This window comes from Dermacentor andersoni, chromosome 10 (genome assembly GCF_023375885.2).
Source record: "Dermacentor andersoni chromosome 10, qqDerAnde1_hic_scaffold, whole genome shotgun sequence".
NCBI lineage: Eukaryota > Metazoa > Arthropoda > Arachnida > Ixodida > Ixodidae > Dermacentor > Dermacentor andersoni.
The window spans coordinates 138,993,452-139,011,248 of NC_092823.1; the positions used below are offsets into that span (position 1 = coordinate 138,993,452).

At 42.9% G+C, this 17,797-nt stretch overlaps 1 protein-coding gene across 3 annotated transcripts in view; it reads left to right on the forward strand.

Moving 5' to 3' along the window:
- Positions 1 to 17,797, forward strand: part of LOC126545211 (isobutyryl-CoA dehydrogenase, mitochondrial-like) — a 149,041-nt gene that overhangs the window by 126,338 nt on the left and 4,906 nt on the right. For 2 of the 3 annotated variants that reach the window (XM_050192973.3, XM_055078300.2), the window contains exon 10: positions 6,579 to 6,642. In XM_050192973.3, the coding sequence (XP_050048930.1) occupies positions 6,579 to 6,631 (53 nt within the window). In that variant the 3' untranslated portion in view covers positions 6,632 to 6,642. Of the gene's footprint in view, positions 1 to 6,578; positions 6,643 to 12,820; positions 13,517 to 17,797 lie in introns of those variants that run through there. The other variant, XM_050192974.3, reaches the window with a different exon arrangement.

The window sequence follows — 17,797 nt, forward strand, 5'->3', positions numbered from 1 at the left end:
GCACAGATCTATTCACAGTAGTCATACGACACTCGGAAAGCTGGCGAACCGCTTCACAAATGAAAGCAAGAGACGGCAGATGAGTGAGCAGGAGGAGGGGGATAGTGAGTATCACGTGAACTTGCCGTGACCGTCCAGATTTCAGATTCTTTGACAGGTGGCAAATCCCACCAAACCTGACAATAAAACGGTGCGGATGGTGCCTGCTCTTTACTGTCGGTGCCAGCTACGTGTGGAATGGTGATGGAGTCACATGATATGCAGTCCTTTCATCTATAGAGTTAATATAACTGACTATAACTGAAAAGCTTCCCATAGCATGGTCTCTAGACTAGTTTTGCTAGCCTGCCGTCTCAGCGCGGCTCCTCGGTCTCCACTGTGGCTCCTCGGTGATGCTTGCAGCAGTGGCACAGCGAGAGATAGGAGCATTGGTTGCGGCTGTGCACCGGAATGCGGGTGGCCGGGGCTAGTTTGGTCCGTTCGGCCACTGTAAATTGCACTTTCTGGCTATCTGCGCAAGATAGCAAGACTGTTGCTCCTTTGAAAAACTGTTATAGCCAAATACTGAATGTACAAGAGCAGTGAAATGAAAATATGAGTTTGCGTATTTACTATATTTCTGCACCTTTGAGAAGCCATTTAAACAACTAAGTGGCTGTGATACGCTTTTCTTATCTTCATAAACTCTTTCGGAAACAGGAATTACCATGGAAAATCCTGCTTAACCACTCTATCGTACGAAGTGTGGATGAATGCTCCAAATACCAAACGAAATGTTCTCATATACCATACCTATTTCTCTCTTTTCTCTCTTTGCGCCTTTTAAGGTGTAATTATGGAAGAGGCATACATTACTTGCATGGCAAATCGTATTGTCCAGGTAACTAATTAAAAAGCTAATTTAATTAACTTTTTATTAATAAATTTATGGTACATAATGCTACAAATGTGAAATTTAAGCCGAGGAAGTCTAGTACCACTTAGAGATATCCAGCCCTAAAGTGTGCTACAATATACATGGGCATTCTAGCTAACAGTTTCCCAAAAGCGTGCACTGTACAGTTTAGGGTGATGTTAACTGTAAAGCTTTTATAGGGGGGATATATCGAGTGTAAATGGTCCTTATCTTAAGATTTCTGTTAAGCAGACATGAGTTCACTGTGCTGCTCGACTTTAATTTAGCAGTTGAAATATATGTGCCCTAATTAGATTAAATAAAAAGTTGTGGATGTTCTTGATTAGCTACCCTTAAATTGCGATTTGTCGTGCAAGTAACATCCGCATCTTGCAGGTATAATCCTCGTCAGCAAGCCCAATTGCGCTACATATAGATATGTGCTTTAGGTGATTAAAAAATTTAAAGAAGAAAAAGCATACGCATCATATAAGAAAGGTTATACAGAAAAGGCAAACTTTTCACAAATCACAATGCAAACTCGCTATAGGTACTGCAGGCACTTGAAGCATTAAAAATGAGAAATGTAATTGGAGATGAATGCGAGAAATAGGTTCTTCCGACTAGTCTTAAAAGCTTGCTGTACTGTCGCGTGCTTGTTACCTCAATGTACCCTAGTAGGAATATGGATGCAGGAGCCCTGAAAACTCAAGCTCACCTCATTTCATGGCTAAAAAGAGGCAAAAAGACACAATCTGAGTCACTCTTTACTACAACAAAAGCAATGACTTTAGAGTCCAATATGACTGTCGTTTTTATTTTATTATTAGAACGAGACACATTGGTTGGGATGACCATACATGCATCTTAATATACCCTCAGTATTCTCAATGTAAAATAATGCAACATGTTTCTGCAGTAGTAGATTTACCAGTACTGGGTGGGGGTTCTATAAAATTTTAATAAAAATCGGCGATGGATATTTTTTTTAGAACGTCTCTTAATTGTTACAATTCTTGCTATTCTTGCAATTTTGACATTTGGGGGATTTTATAACGAAATAAATGTGTGGTGTAGTTGCGTACCATTTTTTTTTTTTTGTGAGAAACCTATTGAAAGTTTGCAAAAATATTTTTCACCTTCATTGCCTTAGCTAAAGCAGGCCAAAAGATCCCATCATTTCAGGGTCAGATGGAGACGTTTGCTCAAAAACCAAAGTTTGGCAATTTTTCAAAAAGCACACTGGGGTGGTATAAATTTAACTTCGCAAGGGCCAATTGTACTACTGGCGTAGATTTACCCAAAAAATGTTGGCGGGTACAATTCGTTAATTTCTGAGTGATAGGTCTTCGAAATTGTAAAATCTAAGTCATTAAAACGCTCTTTTCCACCCTTAGTGAAATAAGAATTGTTTTCAAGAAATATGTGCTAAGTTTCACAAAACGAAGGTTGATTCCTTTTTACAGAAGCATTTTCCCACCTCATATAAAAACTTTGCTGAAAACTAAAAAATAGTTGGGAACTCTTTTAGTCTATCCTTACATGAAAACAGTATAGAGATTCCACAGCTACCTTAATATTTCACAAGAAAAGCAAAACACAACCGATAAATAAACGGTTCAGGCAAGGAGACACAATTTCTCCAATGCTATCACTGCATGCTTAGAAGTATTCAAGCTGTTAAACTGAAAAAGATTAGAAGTGAGGATCAATGGCAAATATTTCAGCATTATGTAGTTCGCAAATGACGTTGTCTTGTTCAGCAAAGCTGCAGATAACTTGCCACAAAAATTCAGTGGTAATTTATCCCTAAATGCAAGGTAATATCGTTACCATCATGTCACACCTCTTTAAGGTCCCAGATTCATGATTTAAAGCATGTTCCCCACGTTGCAAAGTGTTGTTCAGGAGCTCACTCGACTCATGTCTGGCCTCTTCGTGGAGCAAAGTGCAGCAACAATGATACCAAGGACAGCATAGGGGAAATTATTTGTAGTTCTTAATTGAATTAAACAAATGATAAATTAATGGAAATGAAAGTGGATGAAAAGACAACTGGCTGCAGGTTGGATACAAACTCAAGTCTTTGCATTACATGTGCAGTGCTCTTACCAATTTGCATTGCACACACGCACACTTCTAAGTTCTTCTTTGCATCCCCTATCTACCTCGACCATGTGACTGGCTTCTCGCATCTCGCACTCATACTTTTTTTTCCACTTTGACACTTCTAATGCTAATGCATTAAAAGATTGAGGTCCTTAGAGTAGGTTTGAAAGTTAATATGCAGAAGACAGAAGTAATTTTCACTAGCCTGGCAAAAAAATGAGAATATTTTATTGGCAGTCAGCTCCTAGAATCTGTACAAGAATACGTTAATCAGGCCAATTACCTACAGGGGTCCTAATCATGATAAGGAGATCTACAGGAGAATAAAAATGGATTGGAGCTTATATGGCAGGCATTACAGAGGCATGACTGGCAGCTTATTGCTATCCCTGAAAAGGAAACTCTGCAATCATTACCTTCTATCGGTTCTGACATATAGTGCAGGGAGGTTAACAAAGAAGCTTGAGAAGAAGGTAAAGCCTGCACAATTGGCGATGGAACGAAAAATGATAGGTGTGAAGTTAAAAGAGAAAAAGGTATAGCTGATAGAGCAAATAGGTGTAGCCAATAGGCTAGTTGACATTAAAATGAAGAAATAGAGTTGGGCTGGCCACACAGTGCGTAAGGCAAGTTGCCGGTGGTCTGTTAAGAGTTAAAGAATAGATGTCAAGAGAAGAGAAGCACAATTGAAGATGGCAGCGAATTAGATGGTGTGATAAAATCAGGAAATGTTTATTTTTATTTACCACATTATTTCTATATTTCAATTAAACATAACAAAACCATTCCCGTTGTCACATATAAGAGGGAAGATAAAATAAAATGGTAGACGAAGAAAGGTTTCAAGAAGACGACGAGGATGGCGTTAAGAATGACGTGGATTAACCGAAGACAAAAGAAGATAAAGAAGAAGTTCTCAGTGAGGTGACAAGAGACGATTGGTGGAGAAGTATCCGGTGAGATGGAAAGCGATGATTGGTGAAGAAGAGAAGAAGACGAAGAGAAGGATTACGTGGACTAACAAGAAGGCTATGAAAGGGCGAGGAAGGGCGAGACACGGGGGGGAAAAGAAAGCAGCGGAGACTCGGCGGGTGAGGGACAGTTCGACCGGAAGAGAGCGACGCCGGCTACTGCTCCGGCGTGCTCGTGTTCTACGGCTTTGCACCGCAGACTTCCTGCCGTTCCTGAGCCCGTTCCGGGGAGTCCACGGAGGACGCCACCACCTGCTACGGCCAGGGGTGTGTCTACCGCTGTTGCCACCCTTCCGGGTGGTGCCCCAACGCCAACATCATCGGCCACACCTCCACGGGCGTTTGGACCGGGAGTGTGTACGACGCAACCAACGACGCCTCCAGCGACGCCAGCCCTAGAACATCGAACGCCACTCCGACGTCGGCTACGGGACCCGCACCACACCACATCCGCATCGAACCAGACGTGAGCACGAACGCCAACCACTATCAGTAGAACGCTAGTGTAGTGTTACTGGGACGTGTGTACTGACAGTCTTTGTATCTTGTGTGTTAGTTTTGTTAGGTTTGTGTGCTGCTGTTCGTGCCGCGTGGGTTGTATTAAATGTGCGTCTGTGTGGGTACACCTGTCGCCTCGTCCATTCTTTCGGCCAGAGTGCTCTCCGGAGGAGATCCGTGACACCCGTGTGCTTTCTCTGCTTCACTGTTTGTTACTTCGTATGGCTATGGAAAAAAACAAAAATTAGCCCCTAGGAGCCCATATTGTTCTCGCTCATTGCATAGTCAGGGCCTCAAATTTGGCAATCTTTGTGTCATAAGGTAGCATATGAGGTTCTATTGCACAGTTGCCTGCTCGTCAGATCACTTACTGCGTGATGCTTTTGGTTAACCCTCTGAGGGTTGATTTTTCTTCGCCATATGCGACTGCCCAGGGTCGATTTTTTTTTATTGCAGATTCCAATTCTTCCGAGGGACCTATTTTGAAAAAAAATTACCATAATTTTTCTAGGGCGACCGTAAAGTGAGAAAAAGATATTTTGCGTTGGTATATATATTCTGTTTATTCATTAATGACAACAATAAAAAAAGGAAATAAGCTTATAAGAATAAAAAATTTCATGCACATAGTTCAAGGCTTAAAAAGTGCGCACACGAGAATACTTCGCAACTGTCATATGTTCCTGCTCTTACACTAATATTTACGTCCATAGAGTAATGGAACTGCATAGTTGAGCGCACTCAAGAAAACTGTGTGGTTGTGTGCCTGTCAAAAAAGCAAAATGTGTGACAACCTTCTGCTAATATTCATCTTATCGCCAACCAGAGGCAATTAGTTTTCGTGCGTCTCCAAAAAGGAAATAAAGGAAAAGAAAAGGAAATGCATGCACGGCGGCATCCTTCCTATGCGCACCCCTGTGAGCACTAAACGAGCGAGAAAGAGGTGGTTGCCCCTTTGAGCGATTAGTGACGAGATAGCCATCAGTTTTGCGAGCGCAAGAAGCTGAAACCGCCCATGAAACAAAACCCAAACCGCCGCCTGCCCGGGCGTGCGCCAGCGCACGAGCGGTAGTATAAAGATGTGCCCAAGCAAACTAGCTCTCCCACATGGTTTTCTTTTCTGGCACATGCCAGAAAAGAAAAAAGTGAGGAAATAGGCGGACTTTTTAAACGTACAGACGGCGCCGTAAATATACGGCATCGACCATTTTGGGCTTGTTCGCGGCACCATATATTTACGTCATTGACCCTCAAAGGGTTAAAGAGACATTCTATGCCCACCATCTTGGACATGAGCAGCACTAGCTAACACTGCCAGGGCTATTCACACACACCCAAGAAAGAAGCCAGACGGATGGCGCCCTAGTGACTTAATTGGTAAAGCACTGCATGCATAATGAAGAGGATAGTGGAAAGTTATCTTTTTTCCACTTTCGTTTACATTTACCTCATTACTTCTACATTTCAATTAAACATAACAAACACCTTCCCCTATGCATTCTCTGACTTATTGTCTGTCATTCTGCACCAAAAATCGAGCCCGTTGAATCCCTTTCCCACTCATAGATACATGCACGCCCACACACTTGTGTGTGCCAGATGCAAACTTCAGCAAAACCGTCAGTGAATCTAAATTACCACTAAAGCGATGCTTTGTCCTCTACAAGATCATGAGTCTTCCTTTATGACTGTGTTTCATGTACGTCCTGGTCATAGGCTGGTTTAAGCCACGTAGGCTTGTTTCATAATAACTTGTTCATGGTCTATTAGTTGATACTTGCTGCAAGGCATAATTGTTGCTAAAAGGATGTTCTTTTCTTTAAAAGTAGGTGGTTGTTTTCCTTTGTGCCTGTGTTTTCATGTACATCCTTTTAATTGCTATTAATTCTCGCACTATGTGCCAACCAGGCCAAGAACACATTCTGCATGTTGGCCAACAAAGTAGTGCCAGCACATGCATTTCTGTTCTGAGTAGCCAAACAAGAAACTGCTGCATAAGGCATGTAAACCTGTAAACTTGCAGTTTTTAACCTTTGAGGTGTGCCATAGTTTAGCCGATATGGACTTCGTGCCTCATAATTTGTGTTTCGCTATTACTTCCTCAGGAACCAATGAAGTAATGAAGATGGTGATATCTAGGGATATACTGCAAGGCTGAATGCAGTCAACGTAAGTAGGTCTCAATATTTCTTGACGGCCATTGTTGTGGCCTGCGTCATGTGGATACTTGAACAATTGGCAGCAGCTTGGTGTGCTGTGTATGGTCTCACTGTATTTCAGACACGTAGGCAATAGTCACAAAAAGTTTAATGTTGTCAGTCATAGATGTGACAGCGAGAGCTCCAATGAATCCATCTGTGCGTGCAATCTGTGGATGCCTATAAGAACGTTCTCTGTGATCATGCAAGAGGGATTATAAGCCAGTCGTCTTCATCACTGCCCGGAGGAAACATCACAGAAAGTCTACTGTGGTTGCCTATAAATATAATCATAGAGACTCTCTAAAAATTCAGTCATAAAGGCCAGATGGCCTTGCGTGTAATGCTACATGTAATCTCTAGATGGGAATAATCAAATGTGGATCATAGTGAGTAGGGCTTGGAGTTTTATAACGTTTTGTGTTGTTTGCTATTGACTATGGTCCACTCGAGAGTAGCATCAGACGACATATCTTCAAGAAGAAAGTTACATAAGCAGATAGAATGCAGAAGGCATTGCATTTTTGAAGAGTGAAAACTGCTGTCTTAAACTTAATGTGCCTAGCGACCTGGAAAGCTTGGAAAAGTCAGAGAATAGCCTGGGGAAAATTTTTTAATGAGTCAGGAAAAATGACTGGGTGAACTGCCCAAGTTGCAAATTCATGTAGGTTGTTTACTCTGCAGAGCTTTCAGACCCTTTGCAGCACAACAAGTCAGCTTTTCTGTGAAATTATTGTGCAATAATTCTCTAGCATCGGCAAGACACAATGGTCTTCTAATGCTGCACAGTTGCACAGAGACTATGTACATTTGTGTGCTTTACTGGCATTAGCTTGGATGAAGCGGGTTCGGATATGCAGTGTTTGGTTGCTGAGCTGACAGTGGTGCGTGCCCAGTCGCAATAAGTTTTCCCACGTGATTACAGAGCACACACGTAAAGAAAAAGCCAGAGAAAAATATTGTGCAGAAACCATCGATGATTATTGTCAATGTGAGCAAATAGTCCAAACAAACAAGCAATCAAGAACGACACGGAGAGTGTGAGAACAGACGCTTTCCTTGCCGAGTCTGACCATCGACCACCAGCCAACCATGACAGCAGCTGAATGAGCCAAAGAAAGCTATTCACTTTAAAAGCTTATGTTTCACCTTTAAATTTCTTGCTGAATTTGCACAGTACGACCATGGGCCATCTTTTGTAACAATTAGTATTTCTCTCTCTTTTACTGTGCCAGTTGGTACATGCTTAAAATTGGGTTTGCCTTGCCCATCCATCCCAACCTTCAGCCGAAGTATTGATTTACACACACTGAATTTAAAAAATGGTGTAAGAAGACTTCATATTTGAAAGTCATTTAGATGCCATGATGCCGAGATGTTGGGCAGGTAGCTGCTCGGACGTTAACGTACTGAACAATGGAAACAGAAAAGTGTGACTGTTTTACACAAATTTACATATATTCAAATAGTAATATATATGGCTGCTCTGAAAAAAAATAAAAAAATTTGCATAAGCCTTTGGCCATGAAGCTATGAACATAAGGTTCCATAAAGCTATTCATTCGTACTAAGGAAGTCTAACCTACTTAGACATGGGGGACCGAGAGTGCTAATGTATGTCTATGTATAATAGCTGTCAATTGGGCATGTTGGTAAACGTTCATGATGGAAAAAGTGCTACTAAAAACAGAGACTTAGCAAGGACACAGGACAAAGTGGCTCCTGTGTTCTTGCCAAGTCTCCATCTTTAGTAGCGCTTTTTTCATCATAATCTGTCCATGTATATTTCTAATTCCACAAAATGCACTACTATGCTGTACAGAAAGGAATTTGTGTGCATCACAAAGAATTTATCTAATGAACACTGTTCTTTCTGTACTATCATGGAACCATTATCATAATACCATAATAAATACTTCATCTTTTATTCAAATTCTTACTTAAATCAGTACATCTTTATACAGCTGCACCCTAGCAGTCCCCTAACCAACCACCCTACAACCGTTAGGTTGTTGTCTAGTTCCCCGCAGTGTCTGAGCGCAACTACAATAGAACCTTGCCGAACCGTCCCCTTTTGTACGATTTCCTGGTGGCAACATTCGGGATCGTGTGCACAAACAATGACCCAATCAGTTTCACATTCTTTTTACTGGCTAATAGATTCCTGTTATACAAAATGTTTCAGCACCAACGTTCTGTACATTGCCAAACTGCTGTTACTATGATACGTTTTGCAGCTGCTAGATTCCGTGTGACCAAGAAAAGGTGTGAGGCACATATGATCGAGAGACGTAGGCACTCACCACAGCGGTTTCCCCGCAGTGCTCGCCACCCATGTCACATGAAAATGCCAACACGCACTCAGTTTTCCTTTCTGGTACAAGCAAATCTCTTCATAGGTTGTTGTACATCGCATTCACAGCTGTCGCCGCCAGCCCTATCTATTGTGATAAGTATCTTCACCTATCTGTTTCACGGAGCATGTGGCGTAGTGCCATTGGAAGTGCACTGCATGCTTTTAATAGGTGATAACACAAATGCCACCGTTCCTTGCTGCAGGCAGCACGAAGTGAGTCTCCTGTTCTGTTGGCATTGTATTCCGGCATCACCCACTAGCTTGATTTAGTTTCATTTTCTCATCGCAGTTGGAAAACACTGCACAATAGAAAAATGCCAAAGCATGTTATGTGCTGCTCAGACCCCGCCGGCTCAACATGTGTTGGGGTCTTATGGTGCAACAATTCTCAACAAGTAGACGCATCAAAACTTCTCTCCAAAATGTCCTCCCCGAAGAAGCCGCTGACCCAGGCCAAATTCTACTGTAAGCTATCGTAAGCTTGGCGAAGCTGCAACAATGACTATGCGTGTCTTGGGCCGCTTGGACCCCTTTAGCTTGGCGTGTATTTGCGTCTTGTTCTGCGATGATTCATGCAATAGTATGCTAGCTGCAGTCGAGCCTGCCAAATTTGTAATTTACTTTTCTGCTAGTATGTTTTTTTCTTGCGTTATCTTTTCTCAATACTTATGAACAAGGTTGTATGGTATCTGAGGAACAAGCAGGTAAGAAAAAGAAATGAGATGGCGTTATTCGCTGTGTCGCAGCAAATGAGTTCACAGCCGAAGGCATTGCTGAAGCCTCGTGTCGTTTTTGTTGTAGCACCCTTTTGGACTGCTTTGTACACTGCTGAACCATGGTGCCATGGATGCTAAGGATAAATGATGGCAAAGGACCATTAGCGAATGCAGTATTGGCAGCAACATGCATTACACACATGTGCCAACTCCCAAATTTTTCATTAAATGTACAAATTTGAGCTTGTTTTACGACTTTACGAATATTGTGTCACGATGTACGAAAGATAGATTCAGTTTGTAAAAGTGTTTTAGAGGTGTCGAAGAATAGGGCGGTGCCGGATGTAAAGAAAAATGTATCCGAGAAAGAAATTGTGACAGTATCTGTGTCGCCCCTTCGTGGTAGCACAAGGCATAGTTTATTCATTGAAGTTCCTGAAGCGGGTGAAATCTGCAACGGCAAAGTCGCAGAAAAAATATAATTGATGTAAAATTTATCTTTTGCTTGTCAGTCTAAAGGTCAAATAATCATGTGAGGTATAGACGGAGGAGACAAAGACACATTGCTTGTGTCTTCATCTCCTCTGTCGTCCTGTGTTTTACCAAAAGAACAGCCCATCGGTCTGTTCTTTTGGTAAAACGTTGTTACAAAGTCCCATAAAAGGTCTGTGATCAGAGCAAGCTTCAATAAAATTTTTGCTTTTGTCCTGCCTCCTCCACCCGCATTTGTCATGTCTGCAGAATTTTAAGAATTTTAATCATCACAGGTTGGCAGGTATGATTACATGTTGCATGCAACTTTGCAACTTTTTTCCTCGCCTCTCTGCAAAAGTCCACTCTGAACATGTGAGAGCACAAAGTATGAATGGCCGTAGTAAATTTTACTGTACTAATCAGCTATTAGATAGGAAACCAGTCAATTGCTGTTTCCGCAAATGTTTGATGCATGTGCATGCAGTGGCACTGACATCAGTGTCGAATGACGGGCGTCGTCTTACCCACACTCCTGTCTCGGCGACAATGCACCTTTGTTGGAAGCAGAGTTTGGTGGTGGTGATGCAAGTCATTTTTTCACATCAGCTTGCTGATGAAAAAAAAAAAAGCCAAGAGTGCTGTGCTTATGTGAGGGAACAGGTGTGAACTTGTTGAAACCATTTCACAAAGCAACTAACACTTTGTTTAGGCTTGCCTGATATATGATTATGAATTAGAAGTGTGGACAAGATGTTCATGAAGGGGTAGTTGAAGGGAAGTGTTGTAGGTGGTATGCAGAGTTGAACTTGAGGTTTGACATCGAACAGTCAGTTCCTTGGTGCTGTACACTTGACTCAGGGTTGCCATGAGTCTGTCGCTTTATGAGTATATATCCTGCTGAAGTGCAAGTCTGAGTAAATGGCTAATACACTTATATGTTTCCTGCTGCTGGCGTAAGCTGCAATGTTCCCCTAGTTTTGTTTCGTCTGGATTTATGGGACATTGTACGAAAAATTGTGTTGAAAAATCAGTTACTGTCTTATGTTTCTTAGTCAGTGAACTTTCACTGTGAAAGTTAGGGAATGTTGAAAAGAGGTTTGATAGGCACCCCACAGATAATTAGGGCCAACTCTGGCATTAACACATACATATCTAGGCCTCTGGTTGACACTTGAAAGGTCAGTAATTGTCTCCTTATGGATTTCTTGTGATTAATTAATTGATAAACTGCTGTCACATCTTTGCTGCCAAATTTTGCCTTCAAGCTAAGGCTAAGCCTAGACCTCACTAACCCATAGTTGCCATGTTGTAGCATACCTAATGCTTCTATATCATGCACAATGTTGAAATGAAATTGGCACATAGTATGTATATTTCCTCTTTTGCTTCTCTAATTGGGCTTTACCAGGCCCTCTTCTTGCTATGGTGCCTAATTACGCAATAGCATTAAAGGCCCCATGTCGCAGAAAATACGGCATCGGCATTGGTGACGTTGTTCGTATATGAAAAATCATCCTAAACAACACAGGCTTTCTGCGTGGCACATAGACATTACTGAAATAATTGAATTTCTCAAAGTAATATGTGTCAGAAACTTGTAAAGTATGACTTACACTCAACCTACGGACATTATGGCATCGGATTGTTATTTGAATATATGAGAAAATGTAATTCTGTTACACAGAAACTTTAACACAAACCCCTTTTCCAGCCGTCATTTGAGGTCTGTCTTAGTAGGTACTCTGTTCTTTAATAATTATGGGGTTTTACGTGCCAAAACCACTTTCTGATTATGAGGCACGCCGTAGTGGAGGACTCCGGAAATTTCGACCACCTGGGGTTCCTTAACCTGCACCTAAATCTAAGTACACGGGTGTTTTTGCATTTCGCCCCCATTGAAATGCGGCCGCCGTGGCCGGGATTCGATCCCGCGACCTTGTGCTCAGCAGCCTAACACCATAGCCACTGAGCAACCACGGCGGGTCTGTGTTCTTTGCAACACTATTCAGGTGCTGCTCACATCCATGGCAGTAGTGAGGCCCACTGTGGGAGGGGGGGGGGGGGGGTGGAGCAACGAAAAAAAAAAACAAGAACCAGAAATTTCGCCTTCGTGCATAGTGCCCGCCACCAGCGTTTCCAGGAAAACATTACAGTTACATAAGCTGTAGTTGCCGGGAAGCGTGAGAAGCAGTCAGGCATCTTTGAATGCTATCGTGTTGCACTCTTCAAGGTGCAGCTTAAGCATCCTCAAAGCTTTTTTTTTTTTTTTCAGAGTTATTGCTGCAATATTCTATTGCCGGCTAGCCTGCCTGCCATTTCCTAATTTTCACATTGATGTCACTACAGTGTACTCAGTTTTGTCCTTCCCAATTGTCATTTTAGCATCCTTGTAGTGCATTTCTGCCTGTTCCTCATCATGACTGTTGGCACATAGACCCGTTAACACAGCTGGCTGGGCAGGTTTGTTGAGCATTGCGAGCTAGTAAATGTCCTTAACAGACATGGACAAAAAAAAAAAAAAGGATGTGACACACAGTGTATAGTACTTTCAACTGGGTTCTTTGAAAACCCTGTTGTCAAATATATATATTGTTTCGTTGCAGAAGTCACATATAACGATGTATTTACAAGAGAGACAACAATGCACAAACAAGATGGCTGTCGAGACCGACTCCACCTACACACGTCAAAGCGTCTTCTTCTTACTGGCACCACTAACAGTATGCACAGACATGTGACTCGAATGTCAGCACTGCACTCACATGGTATCCAGAAACCAAGATTCCTTTTCTGTCAACGTCACTAAAGCTAAACTGACACCTTTTTATTTGCTGTACTGAAGGCACTGGGCAGTGGGCATAGTGCTTGTGAAAGTGAAGACGAGAATTGCTGGCTTTCCCGTTTCGCCATAGTACCGACCTGTTTAAGCCTACCGCTACAACCTAGAACTAGTGCTGCTAGGCAAACACCCCCGTTGTATTGCACATAATCTTTGCCTCGATTAAAAACTTTAACTTAAGAAGCCTTGCCCATTCATTACGATTGTGAGCCAGACCAGCACAGATGTCAAATTTGGGAGTGAAGGTGTAGTTTTTGTAGTGGGTGGCCAGATGTCCGTTGGTTCTGTTCTTGACATTACTGCAGTGTTCCCTGGGGTAGTCATTGACACAACAACTTTTTTGCCTAATATGTATGTTTTCACAAGAAAGCATAATTCGGTAGACGTACCCACTATGTCCGTATGTATGCACATATATTTCACAGTAGGTTTTTCAAGTAAACCAATTGAAAATAGGCTCTACATGTGTCTTGTCCTTTCTTTTATCCACATCTGTTAGGTGCATTCGCATGCTCACATTAAACTGTGCTACTGTCAGTGGCTTAGCTAGGTCGTCTGGCACCCGGGGCCCATAGGTCTTCTGTCACCCCTTATAGCAAAAAAAAATGAATCCAGCTAACTTTACTTTGATAGAAAGAAAGTTTATTTGCACCTAATATCTACCATGATTACTTTCTGACACCACTTATTGCTGTCTGGTCTGGTCATGTCTGTCCGGACTATTGTAGGCTTAGTATTCTGCATCCATCAAAGGACTCCGCAACAATTGCAAATGTGATGGTGGCCCACGCCTGGACTAACCACGTCGCGAGTTCATCCTTCAACCCATGCAATTCCTTGAACACCAAAAATACCTGAATCGATCAACTTGTTGCCGCTAGTTTAGCATGTAAAATAACTTGACTTTTGAATGAGTTCTTGTAATCAAAGACTAAAAGAGGCGCTTCTTCATTGTCATGCTATGAGAAAACATGTTCTGCTGCCATCTTAGAATGGCAATGGCACTGGCTAGGCTGCCTGATATCAAACAACTCCATGTGCTCCTCCATACTGCATTCCGAGTCATCGCAGGCGCTTACACAACATGCCAACATTATCAAGCTTCATCGTATGCCCAGCTTCCGACAGTGGCTGTTTTGACTGCTGACACAGTCGTAAGTCGTAGAGCAAAATTAACATTCCCTTGCGGTGGTCAGTGTCTGCTGCGCCATGTAGACCCATCCGCCTCTCACTCCCTTCCCCAACAGGCCACGCTGGCCCCCCCCATGGTAGGAATGTCATGCAACAGACCCCACACCACTGGCCACAGAGACCGAATTGCGCACCTAAGCCCAGGTGTTTGAATGCAGGATGAAATGCTGGCCATGGCAGCCGCGTTTTGATGGGGGTGAAATGGAAAAACGGCTGCGTACCATGCACAGGGTGCACGTCAAATAACCCCAGATGGTCGAAATTAATATGGAGTCCCCCATCATGACATGCCTCATAATCATATTGTGGTTTGCCTTTTTGGAAATAGAAAATGTTATTACATCAGCCCTAACTGCAAAAACAAGGCATGTCAATGTGACCAGACCCAGATCACAGCTTGACATGCAGTACAAACACCTTCGCGCAATCAGTCGCCATGCCGAACGAAAGTACAGGAGGACGGAGTCACCATCAGACTTATCTACTTCTCGCCCAGCCCAATGACATGTACTTCGGCACCTCGACAAACTCGATAAGCAACGCTGGAGAACATTTTGTGGTTTTCTGTGCCCAAAGACACCTTTATCTAGAATATGGCAGGTTGCACGGAGCCATTAGGCACTCATGCAACAATTGCATCCTTTTTGAGCCGTGGCACTAAAGCAAGGTCGGAGTGAAGTGGAAGTGGCCGAAGATTATTGCCAATTACTTGTAGGCGCATCTACCTCACCAGCATCACTTTCATATTGCGACTCACCGCCATCTTGTGACGATCGCCTTGATCTGCCGTTCACTTTGCATGAGCTGGATGCTGCAATTTCTGCCTCGCGATGCTCATCCACCCCAGGGCCTGATGGCATCACTTGTTCTGCCATTTTTCATCTTGGCCAGGAAGTGCAGAAAGTGCTCCTGTCATTCTACAAATACATGTGGGACATGGCAACAGTTCCGGACAACTGGAAGTGCATGTACGAGCTTTCTTCCTGTAGGCCTCTAGCCAGCTGCATCGGGAAAGTAATGAAATGCATGGTGCTTTCAAGATTTAAATGGCCCTTGGAGAAAAATTCCAGCTTGCTAGACTTTATGAAAGGATTCCGCAGAGGTTGTTCATCTACAGACAGTGTTATTGACCTTGTTTCATGCATAGAACAGGAAAAACAATGTCGGCGCTTAGTCGGTGCAATATTTTTGGACATAAAAGGCGCTAACGATAACGTCCTTCACGAGGCCATTCTCAATGCACTTGAAGACCTTGGCATAGGTGGTCGATTCTATGCATGGATCTCCAGCTACTTTAGTGGACATACTATTTTTGTGTCCACGACTGTCAGTGAAACAGACAGCTCTCCGTCCTATGCTGTTCAACATAACGCTCATCGGCCTTGGAGCTGAGCTCCCCAACAATGTCAACATGAGCGCATATGCAGACAACATATGCATATGGGCATCTGGAGTAACACATCTGCAAATGTGTGCAAGACTAAAACATACCACAACCATAGCATCAAAGTACTTGCACCATGAAGGCCTGCCACTTTCCACTGCAAAATGTGCTGCAATGGCATTCACAAGGAAATTAATGACAAGGTATGTGATGTTCCTTGACGGAGCAGTGATCCCTGCAGTCATGTACTATAGATATTTAGGTGTTGAGATTGACTGCAGCCTATCTTAGTTGAAGCATGTCGATGCACTGCAGACTAAACTATCCAGCTTTTTACACATATTTCATATTGTAGCTGGACTTAGATGGGACCCCTCTGAACAAAGTCTTTCGCAGCTATATCAGGCTTTGTTTGTGGGCTACCTGTATTACAGCACGCCTGTGCTTTCCAATGTATGTTCAACTTGTCTTCGATCGTTGAAAAGCCTTCAGGCCCAAGCTTTGTGAACATGCCTAGGCCTGCCACAGTGTATATCGACTTCCGGCACCATAGAGGAATCACGGACCTATCCAATTGAAGTTTACATGTCCTGTGGGCCACTTCAAGTTCACCTCCGTCTGCTGACTTGAGACACCCACTATTCGTTGTCTTCAAGAGAACCACCCAGGCTGCACCTACTCAAGATGCCTCAATACTCACAGGCATATTGACACGTGTACTTATATTTATCGGGCGACCACGTTTCGCCGCCTAACAAATGTTATCGCACAGCGCGGGACGCGTCTGCATGTATCCGAAGTTTCTGGAAAGTTATCGATGCTTCTATCCGCTGTCTGTTGTCGCCGAACCTTGTATTACCTAATTTCATCGCGTGACTCGAATGTTGTAGAACTTTATGGAAGGCATGCGGGTCCCAACGATTAGTCTGGAACATTCGACGACTGTTGTATAAAAGCCGACGCGCTTGACCCGCTGATCAGATTTTCGACGATCGCCGAGCGTGTTCGCCACTATCGTTGTGCTATAAGTGTAGCCTGTTTTGCGGGCACAGGTTCGCCCAATAAAAGTTAGTTTTGTCGTTCACAGTATTGCTACTGTGTTATTGAACGTCACCACCACGTGACAATATCGTTCCCTCACACTTCGCACCTACCGTCATCTCTGAAGCACCACTGTGGACACTGCATAGACCAAAGGTGCGCCTTCGCATACCTGGGATTTCAAAGAAGTCAAGTATCCCTTTGAATGGCATTAAACAACTCACCTTGGTCCGTTTGGCTGGGCTCTGTGCACATATAGAGTGATCATTTCTAAGTTTTATAGAATTTTCAAAAATTGCTTGTGGCAGATAGCACAATACTTGTCCTTGAGCTGGATTATTTGAAGAGGCAGGCAGGCATAACTAGCACGAAAACTCAAAACATATATGAAACTAATTAACAAAAGTTAACTTCATAATTAATTACCTTATGGCCCATATTGCAATTTGCGAATTGTAGCCGTTGAGATTGTAGAATGTGCTCCCTTGAAGTGAATTTCGAGGTTGACATCAGTTTCGAGATATTATTTCTGAAAGTGTGGGACGAAATACACGGGCGTTCCAGTTACTTTTGTGGTTCAATGCACAGAAGCGCGTTTTGTTAAAAAAGCAAGTGGAACAACAGGGCATTCTTGCAGCATGTTTGATGGCATGTATCTCCAAACTGGCATCATTCTGGAAATTCATTCGAAGTGTACGCGCCTTGCAAACTCACTGGCTACTATTCGTATTAATTAGTTAAGTAGGTGTTTTGAGTTCTCCTGCAAGTAATGTTCGCACTCTGAATAATCATGCTCAATCACAAGAATTATGTTACGTGTAACAAGCTGTTTTTTAAAATTCCGTAAAACTTAAATAATGATCACCCTGTATAGGCAGACGGATCTGTTAATTCACGTGCCTTGACTGTGGCTTTTGTGATCCCTCAGGTGGGCACATACCGCCGATACAAATTGGACCACAAATCGTCTTCAACAGCTGCAGAGCTTGTCACAATATGGGAAGCTGTCCGTTTCGTCTGCTGCCTGACTCCATGTACATCCTACAAATAGTAGACATCCTACAAATAGTATTTGATCTTGCTCAGAGGAACAGTCTGTCACTGATCTCGGGGCCGTACGGATGT